At 40.6% G+C, this 24,181-nt stretch overlaps 1 protein-coding gene across 1 annotated transcript in view; it reads left to right on the forward strand.

The window, feature by feature from the left end:
* LOC130086088 (activin receptor type-1C) overlaps nt 1-24,181 on the forward strand; it is a 92,572-nt gene that overhangs the window by 55,876 nt on the left and 12,515 nt on the right. Inside the window, exons 3-5 of the mRNA XM_056252232.1 lie at nt 13,732-13,974; nt 19,438-19,668; nt 22,950-23,117. Coding sequence (XP_056108207.1) covers nt 13,732-13,974; nt 19,438-19,668; nt 22,950-23,117 — 642 coding nt within the window. The remainder of the gene's footprint in view (nt 1-13,731; nt 13,975-19,437; nt 19,669-22,949; nt 23,118-24,181) is intronic.

Consider the following 24,181-nt stretch of genomic DNA (forward strand, 5'->3'; position numbering starts at 1 on the left):
AGTGTTAGCAGAGATTGTGTCAACTAGACTCTCCCCTGTGAAGGCCTCATTGACTCGACAGCCAGTGGCACTGATCTTCAACAAAGCCGTCTCTATACCGGCGTGATGACTCCGATCTTCAACCAGATGGAACTGGATAAATATTCTGAATGTTCCGATGCAATCTGACTTCTGACCTGTAATGCTGCCTGAATCATAATCATACACTGTTCAGGTAGTGAAGGAGAGACGCCTGTTGTGGGAGACGGGAAGGAAAGTCGAAGACCAGAAGAAGGACGGCTTGAAGAACCTGTGGAACCAGCTTAAGGCCAGACTTGCAGACCTGAGGCGTGCTGAGAGGATCAGAAAACGCAGAAGCCACAAGGAGAAAGCAAGGTTGAGTTCCTGCAGGACCCTTTCAAGTTCACCAGAGGTCTCCTGGAGGAGAAGAAATCTGTCAAGTTGCAAATCACCCAGCAGAACCTTGAGGTTTCCATCAAATCACAGCTCAGCGACAGCCAGAAGGAATCCCCACTAGGATCTCCAGGTTACATACCACAGCCCCAAAAGCCCACCTCGCAGTTTGACACTGCTCCTCCAAAATGTTTTCCCTGGCTGCATGGAACACTCCGCTATAATCTGGGATAAAATCCAGACAGGCAAGAGGGATAGATCGGATCTGCACGTAGTCTGGTTGGACTTTGCAAATACCTAGAGGTCAGTTCCCCACCTCCTTTATCTCCTTTGCACTCAACTTCTTCCACGTGCCACTACCCATTCAGACGATAGTGGCCAAGTATTTTATCACCCTCCAAGTGTGCTACACAACCCAAGAGATTTTAACCAGTTGGTATTCGCTGGAGAGGGGCATAGCAATGGGATGTTCCATCTCCCCCATCCTCTTTACTGCAGCATTCGAGATCATCCTGATCGGTGGTAGACAGATGGTTCGAGGAGTCGGGTCCCACATAGGCTTCCAGCCATAAGAAGTTACATGGACGATGTCACCACTATCCTCCAGACAGCTGCGTGCACGTCCAGACTACTCAAAAGGCTGGAGGAGCTGCTAGCATGGGCTTGGGTGTGGATAAAGCCATCCAAGTCCCGTAGCCTTTCAACTGCATAGCCTTCACTGCTTCTCAGTGAGCTGTGAGAAAATTCCTCTCATTGTGCACCAGCCAAGTCATCTTCATTTATATAGCGCTTTTAACAATATAGATTGTTTCAAAGCAGCTTCACAGTGATAATAGGAAATTACAGCAACAGAGATTGTTTTGGCTTTACAGCAGCTCTAGCATAGAGTTATTGTCCAGCTGAAGTTAGTTTTGATTGATTGATTCACTTCTGTTGCAAATATTATTAGTTATTAACCCTCTGGGGTCTGAGGTGTTTTCTGGGCCCTGGGGGTGTTCTGACATGCTCTGACATTTATGCTTTTTTCTGATATTTGTGACATTTTCATGGCTAGCGTCTGTTTACACTGTATTCAGCACAAACTCTGCTACAATAATATGTCAGCAGCATGTATGTAAAAGTTTTTAGTTTTGAGATAATGACGTTTATGCGTGGTTTGTGAAAAAACTAAAAAACATTGTCACTGAAATAAGGTCATGAAACCCATACTAATTATTTCTTCACAAGACTTTTGAATATTTGCTTCAAAACTGTGAAAATCACCCTGACTACACATTCAGATAAGACAATATATTGATTTAAAATTTGTAAGACATATTTTGTGTAAGAAAGCTTTATGCTTAAAGCTTAAAGCTTTTATAGAAAATATAATATTTTATATAAAATATTAACAATAGCCTAGATAGCAGGCAGCCTATAAATCGTTAAAAAGGAACACTTCAGTAACACTACACTAGAGAAAAATATATGGATTATCATATGTTACTTCAAACGTTTCCAAACGTTACGACGTTATGAAATGAGATTGGAGTAAAAACATGAAGCCTAATGTTTGGTGCGTTTATCTTTTCAAACCCACAGCGCGAGTGACTCAAACTCACAGCGCGTGCAGAGGACATTTACTGAAGCGATAGAGCCGCTCCAAACTATGAAACATTAATCTTACCATATTATACATATCTACGTGTGAGCAGATATCCACAAACACAGTATTTAACAGTAAACACAGGTCTAAACATTATAATATTCACCATGAATAAACACTCATACGAGCCTACTGTTATATCGTGCTGTGTTTAATTATCGAACATAAAAACATTCTCGTGTGGTACATGTAGGCCTATATACATTTAGCATTAGGCTTCATGTTTTTACAATCACATTTCATAGCGTACATTTTAGTCTGGCACCAGTTTAACTAGTAGCTACAATGTAAAGTTTATGCAACAATAACATGCTACTATTAGTGTCTTACCTTAAAAATCGTTCTCATAATCAAATCGTGTTCTTCTAATTCTTCTGAGGTAAATCCAAGGTAAACAGCACAGCACAAACAACTGGATGAAAAGCAGAGCAGTACTGAAGTCGCTGATTCTTTGTTTTGAGGTGATGAGGGTGGTAACAGCTCTGCGTTCCTCTGCGTGGATCATTTGCATATGAACAGCTTGTGCGCGTGTGGGCGTGGTCACATTAGCGCTAATCAGCTAGGGCTGGAGAAACTGTACATGTCGTTGCTTTCATGCGAATTACTTAAACAGAGAATATTTGTTTTTGATATGATTTACATCATTTAAAAAGGGAGACTTCAAGCTTCGTAAAGACGTATGTTTCATGTCACAGTGATAAGCATTCGCTGAGTTATAGGTCATTTTCTGCCGCGTTTCAGAATGAACTTCACATTGAGAGAGACAGGAGAACACGCATCATGTTTATTTTCTTTATTTTACGAAAAACACAACATTTTGTTTTTATTATGAGTGCACACAAATAAAAGACATTTAACAGTTTTGAATGATGTGTAACACTTATATGTAAGATCAAAATCAACAGAGTATTTTGAGTTTGTTTTGCACTGATAAAAAAAAAAAAAAAACGAGCCGATCACGCCGGCGTGATTGCCGACCCCAGAGGGTTAACTTAGGGGCCACTAACATGACACCGTTCTTACAGAAAACACTCAACGCGCTCCGGCCCGCTCATCCGCACAAAACAGTGCCTGGTGGCTCGAGAAAGCAAACCCTGAAATAGATTCAAAGGTGCAAGCCTTAAATAAAAAAAAATAAAAAACCGGCTATCTCTGCTGTACCCAGTCTGGACCCATCAGACACACACTAATTATTCATTATATACAAAGGTTTGTGAAACTCCAAAACTAACATCCCAAATGAAACGAACACAAGGGCAGAAACCGTGTCATGTTACAGGGCTGATAAGAAGATTTTTACGACCTCCTCAGGAATGTGGCCACGTGCACAATTGAGAGACAATAGGGAGACAGAAACCCTCTTTAAAACAGACTTTGCTGCATTAATCATAGACTAACTGATCTATAAATGAACATGCTTCATAGCATTGCGTAAATGATTTACTGTCTTGTGTACTATTATGTATATATTATGGTATGTACCCTGGTATACAACCAACTAACGGTCAATGTAACCCAGTGGTTCTCAAACTTTTTCGGTCATTCCCCACTTTGGACAAGGGGGAATTTTCAAGCCCCACTGCCCCCATCGCCCCGACACAATGCTAATGAAATACGTAACAAGCTTAAAATGTTCCAATTTATTGAAGTAACAAGTAGTATCAGTATAGTAACAAGTTGTATCTAAATACAAACTAACTATCTACATCAAATAACAGCAAGTTCAAAAATAAAGAAAATGAAGTGCATCTGTGTCATAACTTGCATGGAATTCAAAAATAGAGCAAATAAAAGTGCCTCAAAAATAGAAAAGAAAGAAAAGTGCCACTTTGCAATCTGTTAAAAAAAGAAAAGAAGAGAAATCCATTTGGCAAGACAGGTCTATTTATCCCTGCATTAGTGACTGCAATGAGCCTGTTTTGCATTGCACAATTTCTCAAAGCAGGGTTGCAGGCTTGATACTGCCACTCTCAAATCATGTTCAATGTTCAGAGAAATTTCATGTCTTGTCGTAAGCCACAACATAATGACGTCACATATTTTCCAACCCAGCGCTCAGCCCCCACTTATGCATGAAACAGCTTCCAGCGCGCCTGGCTACCCATCGGCGCAAAACATAGGCTACATATCTATGGGCGCAAAAGTTTGTTCCGCTACAATTAATATGCCGACGTCACGTCAATCATTATTTTGGGGGTGGGGAATTCCTGTTAGTTGTTGTCGCCCCCGGGGGTGATCGGTCTAATAAGCGGCAAGACATAGCTATAAGGACGGTTTGCTCTCACACGCGCTGCATTAATAGTCACACACACACACACACACACACGCGCGCGCGGGCGGGCAGTCACTCTCTACTCTAGTGCGCGGTCTTGCTCCAGATTCCGGGAGATTGGATCTCATTTGCGGGCGTCAAGGAGCCGCTATCAATATGCGGGAGACTCCCGGAACTTCCGGGACATTTGGGATGTCTGGATAAAGATATAAAGGCATAAAAAGGAAAATTTCCTCCCGTTTGGCGCGCCCCACCTGTCACGTCTCTATTCCCCACCAGTGGGGCGCGCCCCACACTTTGAGAACCGCTGATGTAACCTCACATGTATCATGCCTTTTACCTAATTAATCCTCATTTAATGACTCGCACTTTGATGTACATCACCTTCTTCTAGAATGCAGTGTGGATGTGTTATATCTATCTGAGCATTAATGAAGGTAACCATGCTTGGGACAAAGACTGGTAAATTAACTAGAGTAACCTTCCCACTCGGACATTTCATTTTGCTTATTGGTCCAGTCAACCCTTAGGGGTTGGATCTTTTCTCAGGCTTTATTAGGGACAGTCCACATGTGACCTCCCTCTCTTAGTTTTTCATCCAGCCGCAACACTGTTTCTGGTGATACTGGGGAACCCCCTCCCCCTCCACGGGGGCCCAGGGCTCAGCAGGCCTTGATCCAACCAGATATGCAGTCATGAGAGAACATGAGAGAAGACTCTCTCACAAACTCTCTCACAAAGAACCAAGGACAATCTCAGGAGTTTGGAACCAGGACTCCAACCAACAACGACTCCAATCACCCACTCTTCCGACTTCCTCACTTCTCCGGGGTGCTCGGCGTGTCCTCAACAGGGCCCAGGGCCCCAGGCCTTGACCAAATGTGCTCATGGAGAAAGATAACTTTCAAACAACTGCCACTTGCCACTGCCGGAACCCTCAACGACTTAAATTTTCCACAACTTCAAGAATTGTTCCCACTACAAAATGCAAGTATTCAATTCAATGAAATGTGAAAATGAAATGCTGTTGGTTCTTCTCATAGTTAGATGGATCTTCTCCATCGTTACATCATTCCATCTCTCACTCCTTTTTCCTACCCATGTATTTATGTATGTTTGTTTAGTTTATTCATGTTTATGATTTAGTTAATAAAACTTGTGCACTTTATGTATTTGGTTCTGATTCACTGCTTGCAAACAAAGTCTCTTTTACGATCTTGATCTTGCTACATGCTCAAAGCGCTGTACATGCTAAGAAATAATTATTCTTCTGTGGCCATTGAAGATACCCTTTTCTTAGAATTAAGTAATAATCAAAAGAGTTCGCTGGACGAACTGATTAATTGATTGTAATATTAATTTAGCCATGTCAAGTTAATCCAATTAACTGACCCAAATATTCATAATTAATCATAACAAGTTATTATTGATTATTAATATTTCCTATAGCTAACTTCTACGGTGGCCGAGAGAGCTCAACGCGCTGCAACTGAATAAAACACATGCAAATAGGAAAAAAAGCATGCAAATAGAAAAAAACACATGCAAATAAAATAAAATGCATGCAAATAGAAAAAAACGCATGCAAATAGAAAAAACGCGTGTAAATAAAAAAACACCCGCAAATTAAGAAAACATCTTCATCAGTTTCATAACACACGTGTGCTCCAAATACTCACAACACCACCAAATAAAGAAGCGTGCTGCAAATAACACAGAACACAACGGAAATGTTTCCAGGGGAATCAAATAAGTGACGAACCCGGCTGGGTCGTGCTGGCATCAAGGGGGTAATCCATCGACCGGAAGTTGAAGCCGGCCGGGTGCCGCCATGTTGTAGCAGAACTTCACTTGCGTTAGCATTTCCATTGACTCCCATTCATTTTTGCGTCACTTTGACAGCGAATAACTTTACATCTGAGGCGTTTAAAGACTCCATTTGTCCATTATTTATTTCTAAAGAAACACGACAATGTATAAAGGGCTCCATTACCTTCTATGTTACACTATGGCCCCGTAGAAACAGATTTAGTAAAAATAGGCTAACGATTGCGTCATAACCACTCGACTCTGTCGCGCTGTACAGAAATGATGTTTTATTAACAAAGTTTGGGAGGAGCACGTTCAGATAATTAAACCTAATTAAACACACGTGGAGCACATTCAGATAATCAAACCTAATTAGACACGAGTGGTGCTTAATCAACGAGTTAAGCGCTGTGTATATATACAGCAAACTTACCTCCGTTCATTGACAGTTTAACAGCATCCCTCCACCACCCCATCTCCTCACTTATAGTCCTAATACTCTTACAACAACGGGGGGAGTACTCTGGGTTCGGGCAAAATTCCGAGCTCGGAGCCCTCCCCCCGGACAGCACGCCAAATACGCATAATCTTTACTCTGTTTAATTGATGTAAGTGTGAACTCGTGAAATTACCGTACAGACAGGAGGAGAAGCTCGCAGGCAATCGGGGGGACGTCCCGTCAAGGGAGAAGCCCATAGATAATGAGTCCATAAAAGCAACGGAATTCTTACTCCTGCTCACTCACGCCAAAGAACTCTTTGCTCAAGTTCCCCGTCTCTGCAAGATTAACGTTGGCAGTTTTCACGCACAGCTACTAGAAGATTAACGTCTGTCAGACAGGTTGCTCACGTCATCAAGCTTAGTTTGAGTCGGTCTGAGTCTGCGCGTCAGGAACGGAAGTTCTCAAAAATCGCTAAAAGTGGGCTTCAACTGTCTCAACTGAGTTCCAATGAGATCGCTCTGTCCATTTCTTTTACTGTCTATGGCTGGCATAGATATCCACAAATCTATGCGTGCTGGTGCTTACAGCTTAAAATGATACTTTATTTATTTATTTATTTGTGCAAAACATACAGAGATTACATTTTTTATGACATACAACTTGTATACAATGTACAAAATGTATTAACAATATGTTCAATGTCATCAGAATACAAATGAGAAAAGAACAATGAGCTGGAAACTAAAATAAATAAATAAAAAAGATAAAGAAGAAAACCATGAAGGAAAGATATTTATCTATACATCAGTTACACTGTACAAATTGTTTCATGTTATTACATTTTCATAAAGAAAAGTTTCGTAAGAAATGTTAGGTAATGTAGGGTCCAAAAATTTTAAGTTGAGACACACAGATATATAACGCATATTTTAAAAGCTTTTATGTAAACTAAAAATAAAAATGTTTTTGCAACTGTTATGTTAACAGCATTATATTTCTGTCATAAGACCGGCTGATGGACACCGTGCTGCGTTGTCATGGGAACAACCCAGGTGAAAATGAGGAAATTACGTTGTCTGTCGTTGCTCCTTAATCAAGTGCGTCCCACACGGCTGCCTAACAGCACACTAGAGCCCTGCTCACTCCACAGTCCCACTTTAACTGCCCTTCGAAGGGAGTATGGCATAGGGAAGCTCACGAGCAATATAAGCACGTCCCAGCCGGGTTCGTCACTTATTTGGTTCCCCTGGAAACATTTCCGTTGTGGTCTGTTATTTGCAGCGCGTTTCTGTATTTGGAGCACACGTGTGTTGTGAAACTGATGAAGATGTTTTTTTTAATTTGCACGCGTGTTTTTCTATTTGCATGTGTTTTTTTCTATTTGCATGCGGTTTTTTCTATTTGCATGCGGGTTTTTTTCTATTTGCACGCGTTTTTTTCTATTTGCATGTGTTTGCTTCAGTTGCAGCGCGTTGAACTCTCTCGGCCACCGTAAACTTCCTTACACTGCGCAAACCTCCAAAAGGCAAACCCGCGAAAACGCAGATGGCATGCACATGTGCATCACGTGTTTAGTCTATAGGTATGCGCGTTTGAATATATATGTGCACAGGCGTGTAGTCCTTCTTTACAAACCAACCCTCAACAAACTACTCGTCTGGCCTTAAAAATGTATAATAAAGAATTATTTATCACTTCCGTGTAGCCACGTGAACCGGAATTATCCTTACAACGTTTTATCTGTACAGAGTAGAGATGCGCGGATGGGCTATTATTTCATCCGCAACCGCATCACAAAACTCATCATCCGTCCGCCATCCATCCGCACCAACGTTTTTGACCAATTTTCAAAACCGCACCCGCCCGCCATCCGCTGATTGGGCAATTCAAGGCGCTGCTGATGACAGCCGCGAGACTAGAAAGCTCTCAGAATATCAGCAGTGAACTCCTCTCCGATCGGCGCGCAGGGACAAAAATAAATAAATAAATAGCCTAAATTAAACACACTTCGGCAAACCTGACCTTATCTGATAGGCTACTGTACAATATGTTCATTGTAGCCTAATAGAAAACGCATTTTGGCACACAATTTCAACATGCTGCTATTGTATGGGGCGCCAACAATGTTACGTGACAGTTCTCCATTACGGACGCGAACACTCAGAAAGCGGCACTAAAAGACTTTCAAACTTTCACAGAGGCCTCAAAAAAGCACAAAGCCTTTCTGTAAAGCGAATTTCGTTTTGTATTAATTGTATCTTCATCTTCATAGCTGATGGCGCACCAACGAAAAAGCCTATAGTGACTTCGGCGTTTCTTTAATATCGAGGCTCTATAGTTTATTATATGATTGTTAGGCCTGTTGATGGTATAAAATGAATTGCACTGTGCCTGAAAAAGACGCGCTCTCCGCTCTCTTCCCGTGCATTCAAAATTAACGGGAGTCTTCAGAACAGGCTCGTTCAGCGTCAACAGCACCGAATTTAGCTCCAATGTCAATCAACGTCTGGGCCACTTGGTGGAATCCTTTACCAGAAACAATATCGAACGGGCGCATATCAAGAGAGCGCACAACTTATTCCAGGCAACACTTTTCTGACCTTCTATTTCCTTTGTTTTTAATTCTCCTTTTTTGAGTTTGTCACGTACCTCCTTCGCCGGCGTTGCCATCTCTGATAACAACAAGCAGTCTCTGCATAGACTCGAGCTGATGAAAATTAGACTATTTCAAAGTGTGCTCGATTTATTTTATTTTGATTGGTTCAACCGCCCGCCACCCGCCCGAATTTAATTAAAATATTTTTTTTCGTCCCGTCATCCGCCCGATCCGCGGTTTATCCGCGGAGTCCGCAGCTGTAACCGCCAACCGCGCATCTCTAGTACAGAGGTAAAGGGAAGGGAAGGAGGCCTTCACAAGGGAGAGACTTGTTGACACTTCAGGACTGCAATGTCGTCTGGTTCAGGCGCAGGTCCTTCATTCATATGGGCGGCAGTGGCTCAGTGGTTCATGTAGGTTGTCTACAAACCGGAAGGTTGGTGGTTCAATCCCCGGTTCCACCTGACCAAGTGTCGAGGTGTCCATGAGCAAGACACCTAACCCCAGCTGCTCCCAACGAGCTGGATGGCGCCTTGTATGGCTGACACTGCTGCGGTGTGTGAATGAGTGAGTGAATGGGTGAATGTGAGGCAAAATGTAAACCGCTTTGATGGCCATTGGGTCTGTGAAAGCGCTATATAAATGCAGTCCATTTACCATCAGATGTGGTGATAAAAGATCCGGCGGACTGCGGTAAACCTCGGGATAAACAGAGAGACTAGTATTAGCGTAGACGCCATCCTTCTTATGATGTAACAAGGATTTATGGGAAGTGTTCCCGGTTCCGGCTGACCTAATCTATGCAGCCTAACATTGAATTATAGAAGTATATAATGTGTTATGTGTATGCTAGGTCAAAGAGATGTGTTTTTAGTTACGTCGTAGGCTATGTGTAGCACGCGTACCCTTCGGCGTACACTTTCAAATGAAAGATTGGTATCAAAGAGCACACCCAGGTTCCTAACCGACGACGAAGACTTGACAGAGCAGCCATCAAGTGTTAGACAGTATTCTAGGTTATTACGTGAGGAAGTTTTTTGTCCAATAATTAGAATCTCTGTTTTTTCAGAATTAAGTTGTAGGAAATTACTAGTCATCCAGTTTTTTATATCAGCTATGCATTCCGTTAATTTTGTGAATTGGTAAGTTTCGTCAAGGCTTGAAGAAATATAGAGCTGAGTATCATCAGCATAACAGTGACAACTAATGCCATGCTTCCTAATGATATCTCCCAAGCGTAGCATGTACAGAGTGAACAGCAAAGTTCCGAACACTGAGCCTTGTGGTACGCCATACTGAACTTTTGATCGATAAGACATCTCTTCATTTACTACTACAAACTGATAACGGTCAGATAAGTATGATTTAAACCATGCTAATCCAATTACTCTAATGCCAACATCATTTTCAAGTCTGTTTAAAAGAATGTTGTGGTCAATGGTATCAAATGCAGCACTAAGATCGAGTAACACAAATAGAGAGATACAACCTTGATCGGATGATAAGAGCAAATCAATTGTGACTCTAATGAGAGCTGTCTCAGAACTATGGTACAGTCTAAATCCTGACTGAAAATCCTCGCAGATACCATTACTTTCTAAAAAGGAACATAGTTGTGGGGATACTGCCTTTTTACTATCTTTGACAGAAAAGGTCGATTCGAGATCGGCCTGTAATTGACTAATTATGTAGGATCGAGTATCCTAATGACAAAGATTAATTAATGATGTTAAGAAGAGGATCTATGACCTCTGGAAGCATCTCTTTCAATAGATTAGTCGGTATAGGGTCTAACATACATAACATACAACATACGACGCCATACACGCTGTCTGCCATCTGCCCTGTACAGTGAAAACCAGGATTCATCCGTGAAGAGAACACCTCTTCAAAGTGCCAGACGCCATCGAATGTGAGCATTTGCCCACAAATCGGTTACGACGACGAACTGCAGTCAGGTCGAGACCCCGATGAGGACGACGAGCATGCAGATGAGCTTCCCTGAGACGGTTTCTGACAGTTTATGCAGAAATTCTTTGGTTATGCAAACCGATTGTTGCAGCAGCTGTCCGGGTGGCTGGTCTCAGACGGTCTTGGAGGTGAAGGTCCTGGGCTGGTGTGGTTACACGTGGTCTGCGGTTGTGAGGCCGGTTGGATGTACTGCCAAATCTTCTGAATCGGCTTATGGTAGAGAAATGAACATTCAATTCATGGGCAACAGCTCTGGTGGACATTCCTTCAGTCAGCATGCCAATTGTACGCTCCCTCAAAACTTGCGACGTGGCATTGTGGTGTGTGATAAAACTGCACATTTTAGAGTGGCCTTTTATTGTGGCCAGCCTAAGGCACATCTGTGCAATAATCTTGCTGGCTAATCAGCATCTTGAAATGCCACACCTGTGAGGTGGATGGATTATCTCGGCAAAGATAATTATGCTCACTAACACAGATTTAGACAGATTTGTGAACAATATTTGAGAGAAATAGGGCTTTTGTGTACATAGAAAAAGTCTTAGATCTTCGAGTTCAGCTCATGAAAAATGGGGGCAAAAACAAAAGTGTTACGTTTATAATTTTGTTCAGTGTAAGAAGAGGCTCTATAACTTCTGGAATCATTCCTTTCAGTAACTTAGTAGGTTTAGGCTCTTACATGCTGTACATGTTGTTGATTTTGGTGATATTCCACTGCTCCGGGTGGTGTTCACGGTGTGTGTGTTAGTGTTCAATAATCACTGCTGTGTCTGTGCACTTGGATAAGTGAAATGCAGAGCACACACTCTGGCTACACGTCACGTCACTTTAACAAGTTTAGACAATTCTTCATCTCTTATAGCAGGGGTCTCAAACTCAACTTAACTGGGGGCCGCTGGAGGTAGAGTCTGAGTCAGGCTGGGCTGCATCAAGTATTCCACAAAAAAATAGTATTCAAGTATTCCAAAAAAGGAGCACAACTGATCCAATATTCTCAATCTTTATTATTAACCTTTCTTCTGAACTGTTCCTCTGAATTTGAACATTCCTTTCTGTACATGATTGGTTCTTCATGAGCTGTCCTTCTGACAGTTGAAGTTCATTTTTACAAACTTTCTTTGTCTTTTCCTTATACACAACATCTTTGTGATACTTCATTTTACAAACATTCTTTTTCTTTTCCTTATACCACATATTTGTAATACTTATATTTGCTCATATCCTTTTTATTTTCAATATGATATTGAATGTTTTTTTGGAAGGCACATTTCCTTTTATTATACTTAGAAAAACAATTATTGCTTTTGAAATACAAATATTTGCAGTCATGTCTGCCCGTCTTATTGAGTTCTTTCTACACATGTATAGTGTCTCGGGCAAATTACTGACTTTGCACAAATCAAAGCAAACCTTCTTATCAACCTGTTGGACACATATAGAGCATCACAGTCCCGCCCACAGCCAGAACGTAAACGTAACCATACATGGTAGACTTAAAACCAGCTACGGCTGTACTAAGCGATTGTATATGCTCATACAAACGGCAAAAGTTCATGGGGCACTAACCTTGTTTCAAGATAAATGCCTTTTTTTCGCGATGTCTTGGATAAGTACTTTATTACCCACAACCCTGAACAATCCCACAATCCCACAGTGATGCATCTGATTGGTGGAAGTCTTGTAACCATCTGGTTAAACCCCGCGAAGGTCCGTGAAGACTGAAGATCGTGTAATGACGTAGGGCTAGTTCATTGGTCGCACGTCAGAGGCGCCCGCGGTTTGCCATGACAAAATATATTTAATCTAGTTACCGGTATTATTATTCAGAGGCCCTAAATTTTCAAGAGTAACTCCTAGAGCTACAAACACAAAACATGGCGCAAACGTTCAGGCTGGTATGGCTCGTGTTATATATTTTCAAACTAATCCGCCTTACACAATTCCTATAGCAGACTTCCGAATAGGCTCAAATTTTTTATCTGGTAATGACTGATATAGATAGATAGATAGATAGATAGATAGATAGATAGATAGATAGATAGATAGATAGATAGATAGATAGATAGATAGACAGACAGACAGACAGACAGACAGACAGACAGACAGATAGTTACACAATCTCTACAGACAGATAGATCATTACACGATCTTCCGTCCTTCGGATGAGACGTTAAACCGAGGTCCTGACTCTCTGTGGTCATTAAAAATCCCAGGATGTCCTTCGAAAAAGAGTAGGGGTGTAACCCCGGCATCCTGGCCAAATTTGCCCAGTGGCCTCTGTCCATCATGGCCTCCTAATCATCCCTATATACTAATTGGCTTCATCACTCTGTCTCCTCTCCACCAATAAGCTGGTGTGTGGTGGGCGTTCTGGCGCAATATGGCTGCCGTCGCATCATCCAGGTGGATGCTGCACATTGGTGGTGGTTGAGGAGATTCCCCCCTTCCATATGTGAAGCGCTTTGAGGTCCCAGAAAAAGCGCTATATAAATGTAACGAATTATTATTATTATTATTATAGTATCATCACCATATAAAAAAATGTTGCATGTGATGTCCTCATTCATATACTGAAACAAATGTGTGTGTGTGTGTTGGTGTAGAGCCGCCACCTGAGGGGTCTGGTTGGAGTCAGCTGGAACTAGCAGCAGTAATTCTTGTGCCGTCGTGCCTGGTGTGTGTAGGTGTCGTTCTGGGAATGTGTGCCGTACAAAACCTGCGATGCACACACATTAAAGCCCACAAACAGGATCCAGAGGAACCCCTGGATGACCATACTCTGGTGTCACCTGACAAATGCCTGAAAGAGCTCATCTATGACATGAGCACCTCTGGCTCTGGTTCAGGTGAGAGCTGGCTGTGCACAAAAAAACAAAAAACAGAGTACCCAAATGTTAGTTATCATATGTTTTTCTTAATAACATGAATATGGCAGAATAGGTTACTCAAAAAAATGAAAATTATTCTATTGTTTACTCACCTTCATGTGATTCCAAACCAGTTGAATTTCTTTATTCCTTCAAAAAAAAAAAACTGTATAATGGTGAATGAGAACAAATGTTGTTAAGCTCCAAAATTGGCAAAAATCACCATAAAAGTGACATGAATGTATCATGACATGACTTCTAGTCAGATGATGTTCCTCATTTATACAGTGCGTGCACAAATATTATGCAAGTATTCCACCCCCCCCCCCAAGAACATTTTACCAATTCCATACCACATCAATCTTAACAACTATATTTATTTTGTATATAAATATACATATAGAATCATTTCTATCATGACAACTCTCCGAAGATTTTTAGCATGGTAATGGATATGACAATGTTAATGTATTTGGTCTTGGCGGAATAGATCTGCTCTGCTGCTGCTGCTGAATTGCTGCTGCTGTTGTTGTCGATTATTGCTGCTGCTGTTGATTATTGCTGTTGTTGTCGATTATTTCTGTTGTTGTCGATTATTGCTGCTGCTGTTGATTATTGCTGTTAGATTATTGCTGCTGCTGTTGATTATTGCTGCTGCTGCTGCAGAGCAAGTACAGGAACTTGCTACTGCCAATACATATGCCGATACACTGCTGTTAGTATGTAAGACATATTGCTGCTGCAGAAAATAGCATATCAATTACCCATAGCAGATCTATACAGGTGAAGCTGGGTAAAGTGGAGAGTTTTAGAGAGGAACTCTGAAAGCGCGGTGCAAACTGCTATAGTGTATGGTAAACAGCCATTTAAATGTTAATCAGCAAGCTCATTGGCTGCAGATGCGACATGTACCAATCAGCTTGTGCCAAGTAGTTAACGCTGTAAATATCATCAGCATTAACGACCCATCAGCCTGCGCCATCTAGAGTTTCATGACATAATTAGTCATTTATAGGTGATATATCATTGTTAACAGCACCACTTCCTTTTGTACCACTGTTTGAAGAATGTATCTTCCAGGATCTGGCAGTAAGTTTTTGGAGTTCATCAAGTCCAGCTCCTACCCTGAAAGGTCTGTCTTGTTCATTGTTAGTAGCAGCTCGCACCATGACTCCCTCGCCACCGTGCTGTGGTCTGACTTGAACTGGCGCTGGTTCGGCGGCAACTAGTCGGAATTTAGAAGTCCTCCGCTTGAGAGGATTCCAGAGAACGTAAACTTTGGTTCCGACCACATTAGCTCCCAAGCAAAATAGAGGAGAGGTTGATCATATAAATTTGATAAGAAGGTGCGCAACACTATTTATAGGCAACATTTTTGTGCTAGAACGCTTGTTTTTAAGCGGGAATGTAAATTAGATTAGCACCTAACCATGGACATAAAAGCCACACCACACAAATGGCTTTTAATTGGTTTATTTTGTTAACAAATATGTCACTATAATTGTTAAGTTCTTTCCATCGATCAATTTCTTACTTTCACATTTAAAAGATTCCATGAGGTTAAATACCCTACTTGGTCAGTCTGCACAAATAACGATCAACATGCTTGTTTGCTTTGAGGCCCCTTTAAATAAAGTTTAAAAAAAGCATTTGATCTATGTCAGAGCGTCCACAAATCTATTTATGGTGTCTTTGGCTCTCGCCGGCGGCAGTGTGAACGCACAGTTAGCCAAGTCCCTGAGAAACTGACACCTTGTACTTCTGAAGACTCCAGGTAGTTTGTAATTCTGGAAAAAAAGTTACTTATAGTCAACAGCACGTTCAAAAGGGACCATCAAAATAAAGTATATTTTGTACAAATAAAATACCATCAATATTATTAAGGAAAATAATTGTGAAACCACCAGGAACTAATGTCTTTTGCAGTTAACATGCATCTTTTCTTCTTAACCTGTTTTTTTTTTGTGTGACCCTGCTGACCCAATGAGCATTTTGCTGTCCAATGGTCACACCTTTATTGTACAATTTCTGTAGTCTGCATTCTTCTTATGGGCATTTAATAGTTTCTGACTTTTCAGTATGAGTTAAAACTGTTTTTTTGTCCACTTTTACCTGTGAGAGTTTACCTGAACATAAGCAATTATATATCACTTATAAACGATTATATACAAAATTGATAGTAGTTATTAAGATTGATGTGGTTTGGAATTGGTAAAATGTGCTTGGAAAAAATATGATAAGAATATTGACTTGCATAAAAATGATGCACACACTGTAAGTTAATTTAGATAAAAGTGCCTGCTAAATGTACATTTCCATCTGTTCTTCATACAACGCTTTGTATGACATCATATGAGATGAGTCATATTTATCTGAGATGAGTCATATTTATGAGTCATGTGGATTACTTCTATGTTTTGTTTTGTTATATGTGTATGTTTGAATACACTGTGTTACAAATTATTATGCAAGTGACATATCAGGGTTTCAATACAATAAACATTCAGATTTTAGTTTTTCAAAGAAATTGTTTGTTTGTTTGTTTTATTTACCATATCTTTTTAGATAACTGGTATCAATCTCAGACAGGTTTGTTTAGTAATTTGCCAGGTCTTCTTAGGTAAATGAAAAACCTACTTAAAGAGGTTGTTCCACATTTTAAAGCAAGTCAAAGCTCCCTTTCTGTCGGTCACTTTCGAGGTTGTGTCGCAATACAGACACAAGGGGTCACTCTTGGGTGCCCCAAACACCTCTGACTTATTCAGAAAAGGCCAATGGAATTGGCATGTGGAATTTGCATGTCTGGCCATGCCCCCGGACATACATACGGGTATATAAGTTGGCTGGCGTGCATCTTACACTTCAACTTTGTTCTTTGGAGCCTAAGCACAGTGTCTCTTCATGAGAAGCAATATTTCCATTAACCTTGTAACTGCTGCTGGAAGCAGAGCACACATCAGTGGTCACTCTCAATGTGTTGCACAGACAAGTGCAGGGAGTTCCCCTGGGTCCATCAGTGGTGATCTGAAAGAGGCAATTTCCTTAATAAAAGAGCGAATTTCTCTAAAAGAGCTGCACGGCAGATCGCGTCTTTTTAAAGATGGTGTTCCTTCCTTTTCCTTCTGGTTGCAGAATGGCCATGAGCACTGTCTTCAGTGAATGGGCTGTGCTCCTGCTGAAACAACATTTGTGGATGGGTCATGTGGCGGTGAGCTCTGAGGGCAATCTGGGGGTTACAATGGGAGAGTTTCCTCCAGGTGAATCCCTGTGGACCTCTCGTTCCTTTAGCATGCTCGTGTTCCCCGGTCGAGTTTGAGGATGAGTTAGGCGGTTCGCCCACAGGCGAGCTTAATTTCTAATTCGGGGGAACCCGAGTTGGCAGCCGCGAGCATCAGGATTGAGTGACCCTCCGCCCCAGTCCCGTTCTTCCCGTGCACGAGGATAAGTCGTGAAAGGCACCTTTTTCTGCCAGAACATTCTTTTCTGGTTCCTCCGTCCTCACTACCCACGATGGTGGGGTACTCAACTCAGGTTGAGCGTGCAATTGTAGTTCATTATTGCCCGCAAAATGCCGCCACTTGAAGTAATTGTCTGAGGCTCCTATCCAAAGCTTGTAAGTCGGCCCTGCATGCAATGGCCATCCTGCAAATCTACCAGGTTCTGACACAAAGGTAATGCAGGAACTGCATTCGGCAACCGACTGTGCCCTTCGGGCTACGAAGGTTACGGTGCAGGCCCTGGGTCGGGTGATGTCCACACTTGTGGTCCAGGAGCACTACCTATGGCTAAACCTTGGCAAGATGCGGGATGCCGAGAAGGAACACTTTCTTGATTTTCCCAAGGTGGATAGACAGGGCTTGGAGAAATGCCTGTCCACCTCCATCCTGCTGTGCTTGGCAGGTCTTTGGGGAACAACCTGATTATTAGGTCCCTGAGAGGTGTACGGAGGTTGAATCTTTCAAGGCCTCGCCTCATCCCCTCTTGGGATCTTTCTTTGGTCCTACATGCCTTGCAGAAAGATCTTACAAGCCCTTTTTAGCCCTTACAATTAGTTGAGCTTAGTCCCCTCTCTATGAAGATCTCCTGATTGCGCTGACCTCCATCAAGAGGTTGGGGGACCTACAAGCCTTCTCTGTTAGTGATTTGTGCCTGGAGTTCGGGCCAACACACTCTCACATGGTCCTGAGACCCAGTCCCGGATATGTGCTCAAAGTGGTAAACTTTAAAGCAATCCCTCCTCATGAGGGACACCCAGCCCTTTCTCTGTTGTGTCCAGTGCGCGCCTTGCTCATATACCTGGACCGCACACAGAGCTTCATAAGATCTGAGCAGCTCTTTGTCTGCTTTGGGGGTCTGCAGAAGGGGAAGGATATATCCAAACATAGATTGGCCCACTGGATTGTGTGGGCCAATTCTCCATTCTCCGTGCAATTTGGGAGTGAGAGCTCATTCCACTAGGGGTATCGCAGTGTTTCATTAGCAGACAAATGTAAAGCTGCGGGCTGAGCTATACCCAACACCTTCACAAGATTCTATAATCTCCCTATGGAACTAGTTTCGTCTTGAGTCTTGGGTAACAAACAGGTAAAACTTGGACAACTGGTTGTGTGCAGTGCTTGCACAGGCGCCCTCCCCCTTTCTGAGGTGGTAACGTGCACCTTTTTGTCCCAGAGACTTCCCTAGGTTTGGTGATCCAGAACATCTTTTCTACCTCCTAGCACTTGACGGTAGTGAGTTCAGTGGAGGAACTCACCACCAGGCCCATTACTCGTGGTATAGCCCTTTCAGGGTTCAGGGTAATCGGGCTAGTGCTCCGTATGTAGTGGTTCCCTAATGGTGACCTATATGATGCATTCTTCCATTGTTCAGTTTCCCTATTGGTGAACCCAGTGTCTTCCCCTGGATGGAGCTAGCTCCGTCACCAATTGTTGTGGCCGGTAGTCTCCCCCTCATCAGCTGGAGCCCTCCACAGGGACTCTTTCCCATCTGGCGAGTCCTTAGGATGTATTTTCCACATACTGCCATCCCCATTTGGGCATATTGCATGAAAACAGTGACTTGCTTAATAATGTGGAACAATCTCTTTAAGTAGGTTTTCCATTTAACTAAGAATACCTGGTAAACTATTTAACATAGCTAACCTGGCAAACAATTTTTAAATAAAACAAGCACTTTCTTTTGAAAAAGTAAAATCTGAATGTTTATTGTACTGAAAATTTTGCTGATATGTCACTTGCATAATAATTTGGAACAGTGTATATTTGAATCACATGAGATGAGTAAATGACAGAATTTTTGAAGAGCTAGACATGATTTCATGATTTTAATGAATCATCATAAATATATATATTTGTCTTTTGCAGTGAGTGAGATTTGAACAGGCGTATGGACATATATCTGTTGTTAACCCTTTAGCTGACAGTTTATGTGCTATTCTCTTAGGATTGCCCTTATTGGTCCAGAGAACGATTGCTCGAACCATTGTCCTCCAGGAAAGCATTGGAAAGGGGCGCTTCGGGGAAGTGTGGAGGGGCAAATGGAGGGGGGAGGATGTCGCTGTGAAGATCTTCTCATCACGAGATGAACGCTCCTGGTTTCGTGAGGCTGAGATTTATCAGACAATAATGTTACGTCACCAGAATATTTTGGGATTTATCGCCGCTGATAACAAAGGTATCACATGAAGGGATTTTGGTGTAAAATCACATTAATGCATGCAAATTTATGTAAGAACGAGGCATTTTGTTTGTTTGAATTGTTTTCTTGCATTTAACAAGAAACATATTTAGTAATAATTTTATTGTATACAAATATTTGTGTAATATTTCATGACAGGAGTATAATTTTTATAGGTTCACTTGATGCTGCGTCAGTAGCTGATGCTATGGAAACACACTCCAGGTGTGATGATTGTCTGAAGCCTGTATAGAATCAAATCAATTGACTAGCTGATGCCACTTGCACCACCCACTGAGGCATGTGTAACTAGTGGATTTGCTTGGCCATTACTCAGATTTCTCTTCTTCAGGAAACAGTGTATCTGACCCTTGTAGTGTGTCATTCTTTTGTTCTATTTGATTGAACTCATCATTTTGATTGGATTCATTGAGTGAATTATTCTTTTCTGGGGGAACACAATGGCATTTTGTAAGTGTGTGGCTCTGCTCAAGCAGCATATAAAGAATTGTCAGACTGTCTGCACTGCAAAATTTGCAAGAATGAAAACACCACATAAGTTAGTTAGTTAGTTCATCCTTTATTTTCTACATTAGGATACTTTTTGTTTTGGGCAATCGAGAGAGCAGGTCAACATACAAGTTCACTGTACAATTACACTTCATCCATACAAGCCACAAAAACATACACTACCAGTCAAAAGTTTTGGATCTGTAAGATTTTTAATGTTTTTAAAATAAGTCTCTCCTGCTCACAAAAGCTGCATTTATTTGATTAAAAATACAAAAAGATTACAATTTAAAACAGCTATTTTCTATGTGAATATATAGTAAAGTGTAATTTAATCCGGTGATCAAAGCTGAATTTTTAGGATCATTGCTCCAGTCTTCAGTGTCACATGATTCTTCAGAAATCATTCTATGATGATTTGATGCTCAGGAAACATTTCTCATTATTGTCAATGTTGAAAAAAGTTATTTACATTTTTATTTTAGGATTCTTTGATGAATAGAAAGTTCAAAAGAATAGCATTGATATGAAATAGAAAGATTTTGTAACATTACACACTACCCTTCAAAAGTTTGGGGTCAGTAATATTTTTTATTTTATTTTTTGGGGGGAAATAAATAAAAGAAATCAATACTTTTATTAATCAAGGATGAATTAAATTGATCAAAAGTTACAGTAAAGACATGTATAATGTTACAAAAGATTCTATTTCAAATAAATGCTGTACTTTTGAACTTTCTATTCATCAAAGAATCCTGAAAAAAATGGTACACAACTGTTTTCAACATTGAGCGTCAAATCTGCATATTAGAATGATTTCTGAAGCACCATGTGACACTGAAGACTGATGCTGAAAATTCAGCTTTGATCACAGGAATAAATTACATTTTAAAATATATTAAAATAGAAAACAGTTATTTTAAATTGTCATAATATTTAAAAAATATTACTGTTTTTTTTTTTTTTTTTTTTTTTTTATAAAATAAATGCAGCCTTGGTGAGCAGAAGAGACTTCTTTTAAAAACATTAAAAATCGTACCGATCCAAAACTTTTAAACGGCAGTGTATCTGTCCCAAAATGACATCAATTATTACACAAATTTTAATATTACACAATACATTACCCATTTGCCACTGGTGCACTGGTGATGATGCTTTATTGGGCGGTGCATGCACCATCAGCCAGTCATATTGCATGAATCTATATGGGCTAAAGACCCGTTGTGTTCTCATAGGCCCTGTTTACACCTGGTATTTACCGGTAGATGTTTAGACCAGATCACAAGTTGACAAGGGAGACACACTAACATGTACACTTGGTGTTTTAATCTGTCTATTGTGTCCACTTTCGACCACTTCTGTCCAGATTTCTTTGAGGGGAGGGGTATATGAGCTTTTTTCAGATCTTTTGATTAAATGGACAAAATAAGCCTGTATAATTTACATATGAGATGATGGGAAATACATACAGAGAGCAGCAGATTTTGTTTCTAGCCACAAGACCACAGTGAACGTGGTGAGTGCGTGTTAGAAATCAGGAATGGTGAGAGAACATTGTGCTTGGTACTGTTTTCATCTTCAAATCAAACTTAGGTCTTCAGCCGACAAATTTTAAATTTGGCCAGCATGCCTCCCATAATGCTTACGCATTAGGTAGTAGTCATAGAGTATGCTGTCTTTTGTGGTTGTTCAAACGCATTTGACCTACACCATGTAAGCAATCTGAATGCAATTTTGACTACCCCTGAAAATGGTCGAAAGTGGACAAGCTCAAACTTTTTTAGACCTCGTTTACCACCTGTATTCTGCGTTGTCCACTTGTGATCGGATCGACGAAAATGCTGTGGTTTAAACAGGGCCATAGTGTCAGCTACTGATGCAATGTCTCGTTCCCTACTCAATGAGCTAAGGTTACATACCAAACTCAGACATTTTGTAAGTTAATGGAGCTATTACTCCTCATGCCACATGCTTTAGTTCAGTGGTTGCCAACCCTGGTCCTGGAGTACCCCTAACATTGTATATTTTTGATGTCTCTCTTATCTGACATATCCATCTGAGGTCTTGGAGTCTTTACTAAGCTGATGAGTTGAATCAGGTGTATTTGATTAGGGAGACATCTAAAATGTGCACTGCTGGGGGTACTCCAGGACAGGTTTGAGAAGCACTGCTTTAGGTTACCAAACCAATGCAAGCTTAAAGCGATAATTTACCCAAAAATGAACTTCTGTCATTATTTACTCCCCTTACTTTCTTTATTTTGTTTCACATATAAGATGATTATTATTATTATTATTATTATTGTCCATACAACAGAAATCAATGGTAAAAGAAACCCTAAAAACTGTTTGGTGAGTAAATGATAAAAGAATTGTCATATTTTGGGTAGTTTACCTTTAATAGCTTTAGTTTCAAAGCAAGCACTGATAACCTGACCATTGTTAAATGATCAATGATATGACAGTCATCTTTGTCCAGATTTTTTTCCTTTGAATTATAAATGCATAGACCTAGTCCAAAAATCATACAGATAGGAATAAATACTTTTTTATGTTGATAAAAAGACATGTATTTGAAAACATTTTAAACAAAGTAATGATTACAATTTTCCATGAAAACATGTTTTTTTCATGATGGTTATACCTCTTGACATTTGTCATTGAATCAAAACTTGCCTTTTGAGATATATTTTCAAATCACTTTGGATGTTCTTGTCCATCATGTTTGGGTGTCCTGTATTGTAATCTGTCTATTTTGTCTTTCTTCAGATAATGGCTCATGGACACAGTTGTGGCTGGTGTCTGAATATCATGAGCATGGGTCTCTCTTTGATTACCTGAACAGATACACGGTATCAGTGGAGGGAGTGATAGTTCTGGCACTGTCCATCTCCAGCGGTATCGCCCACCTGCACATGGAGATTATTGGCACTCAAGGTGTTGATCATATGCATCAGTTGATTTTTTTTTTTCATTTCTGGTCTAGTTTCTCTGGAGGATAAAACCTTCACTCAGCAGTGGAAGTATATCCTCCTCTGGCAAAGCATTCCAGTAGTGCTTTGTTTTAGTGCTTTTGTTTTTAGTGCTTTGTTTTATTTTTTGTTACTTTTTTAGTTACATACATGTGTAATACTGATCATAGAATAAATGTAATATGTAATTCATATGTAAGACTAGTCAGGTAATACTAGTTAATTGTTACAATTAACAGTTGAACAATTACACATATCTTTAACAGTGTCTATTTACGCTAACTTCACAGACTAAATTACAAAATAGATCAGAAACAGGAGTAGTGGCGGGGAGAGTAAAGATAGTGGATAGGTCTCTTGATGTGACTGACCGGAGTTTGAGTCCGCCTTTTTGTGAACCCACTCTATTTCCATCACATATCAGCTGGGAGAGCATAAATTTAGAAGAAAATCAAAGAAAATATATAAAAAATGGAAATATTTATAGAGGTATTTATTGGGCCTTTAAAGGCAGGGTAGGTAAAAATTCCCCAAAATACTTTTTTCCAAATTTGTTTAAACTGTCTTTATATATCAATGCATAATTAAAATGTAAGTAATCTGGAAAAGAAATTATAAAAATCGAGTGTCTGTAGTCCTCTCAGGACTGCAATAAACACAGCTCATTATTCCATTAACTCCCACCCCCTCCCTTCTCGGCTCCTTCCAAAGCCACGCCCCCAAAACACATGAACGCGCGATCCCGGCCGTTCGCTCAGCTGGAAGGGTCGGACGCGTTTACCAGCGCCGAGCAGAGAGGAGCGCAGTGCATAGTGACATCATGTCAGAATCACAAGTAATAAAATAACTAACTTTATCAGTATGAATATAAACAATTAACATGGCTGTTAGTACACACTATCAAGCTCACATATCGATACTGGTAAAGTTTAAAATATTTTACTAGCTCGTAACCGAATCAAACTCAATATAAGGCAAAGCTATAAATAGCTTCGTTGATACACGTTTGCCGTTACTATCAGTTACACT

Source organism: Rhinichthys klamathensis, unplaced genomic scaffold, assembly GCF_029890125.1.
Source record: "Rhinichthys klamathensis goyatoka isolate OS25496 unplaced genomic scaffold, OSU_Roscu_1.1 h1tg000093l_1, whole genome shotgun sequence".
NCBI lineage: Eukaryota > Metazoa > Chordata > Actinopteri > Cypriniformes > Leuciscidae > Rhinichthys > Rhinichthys klamathensis.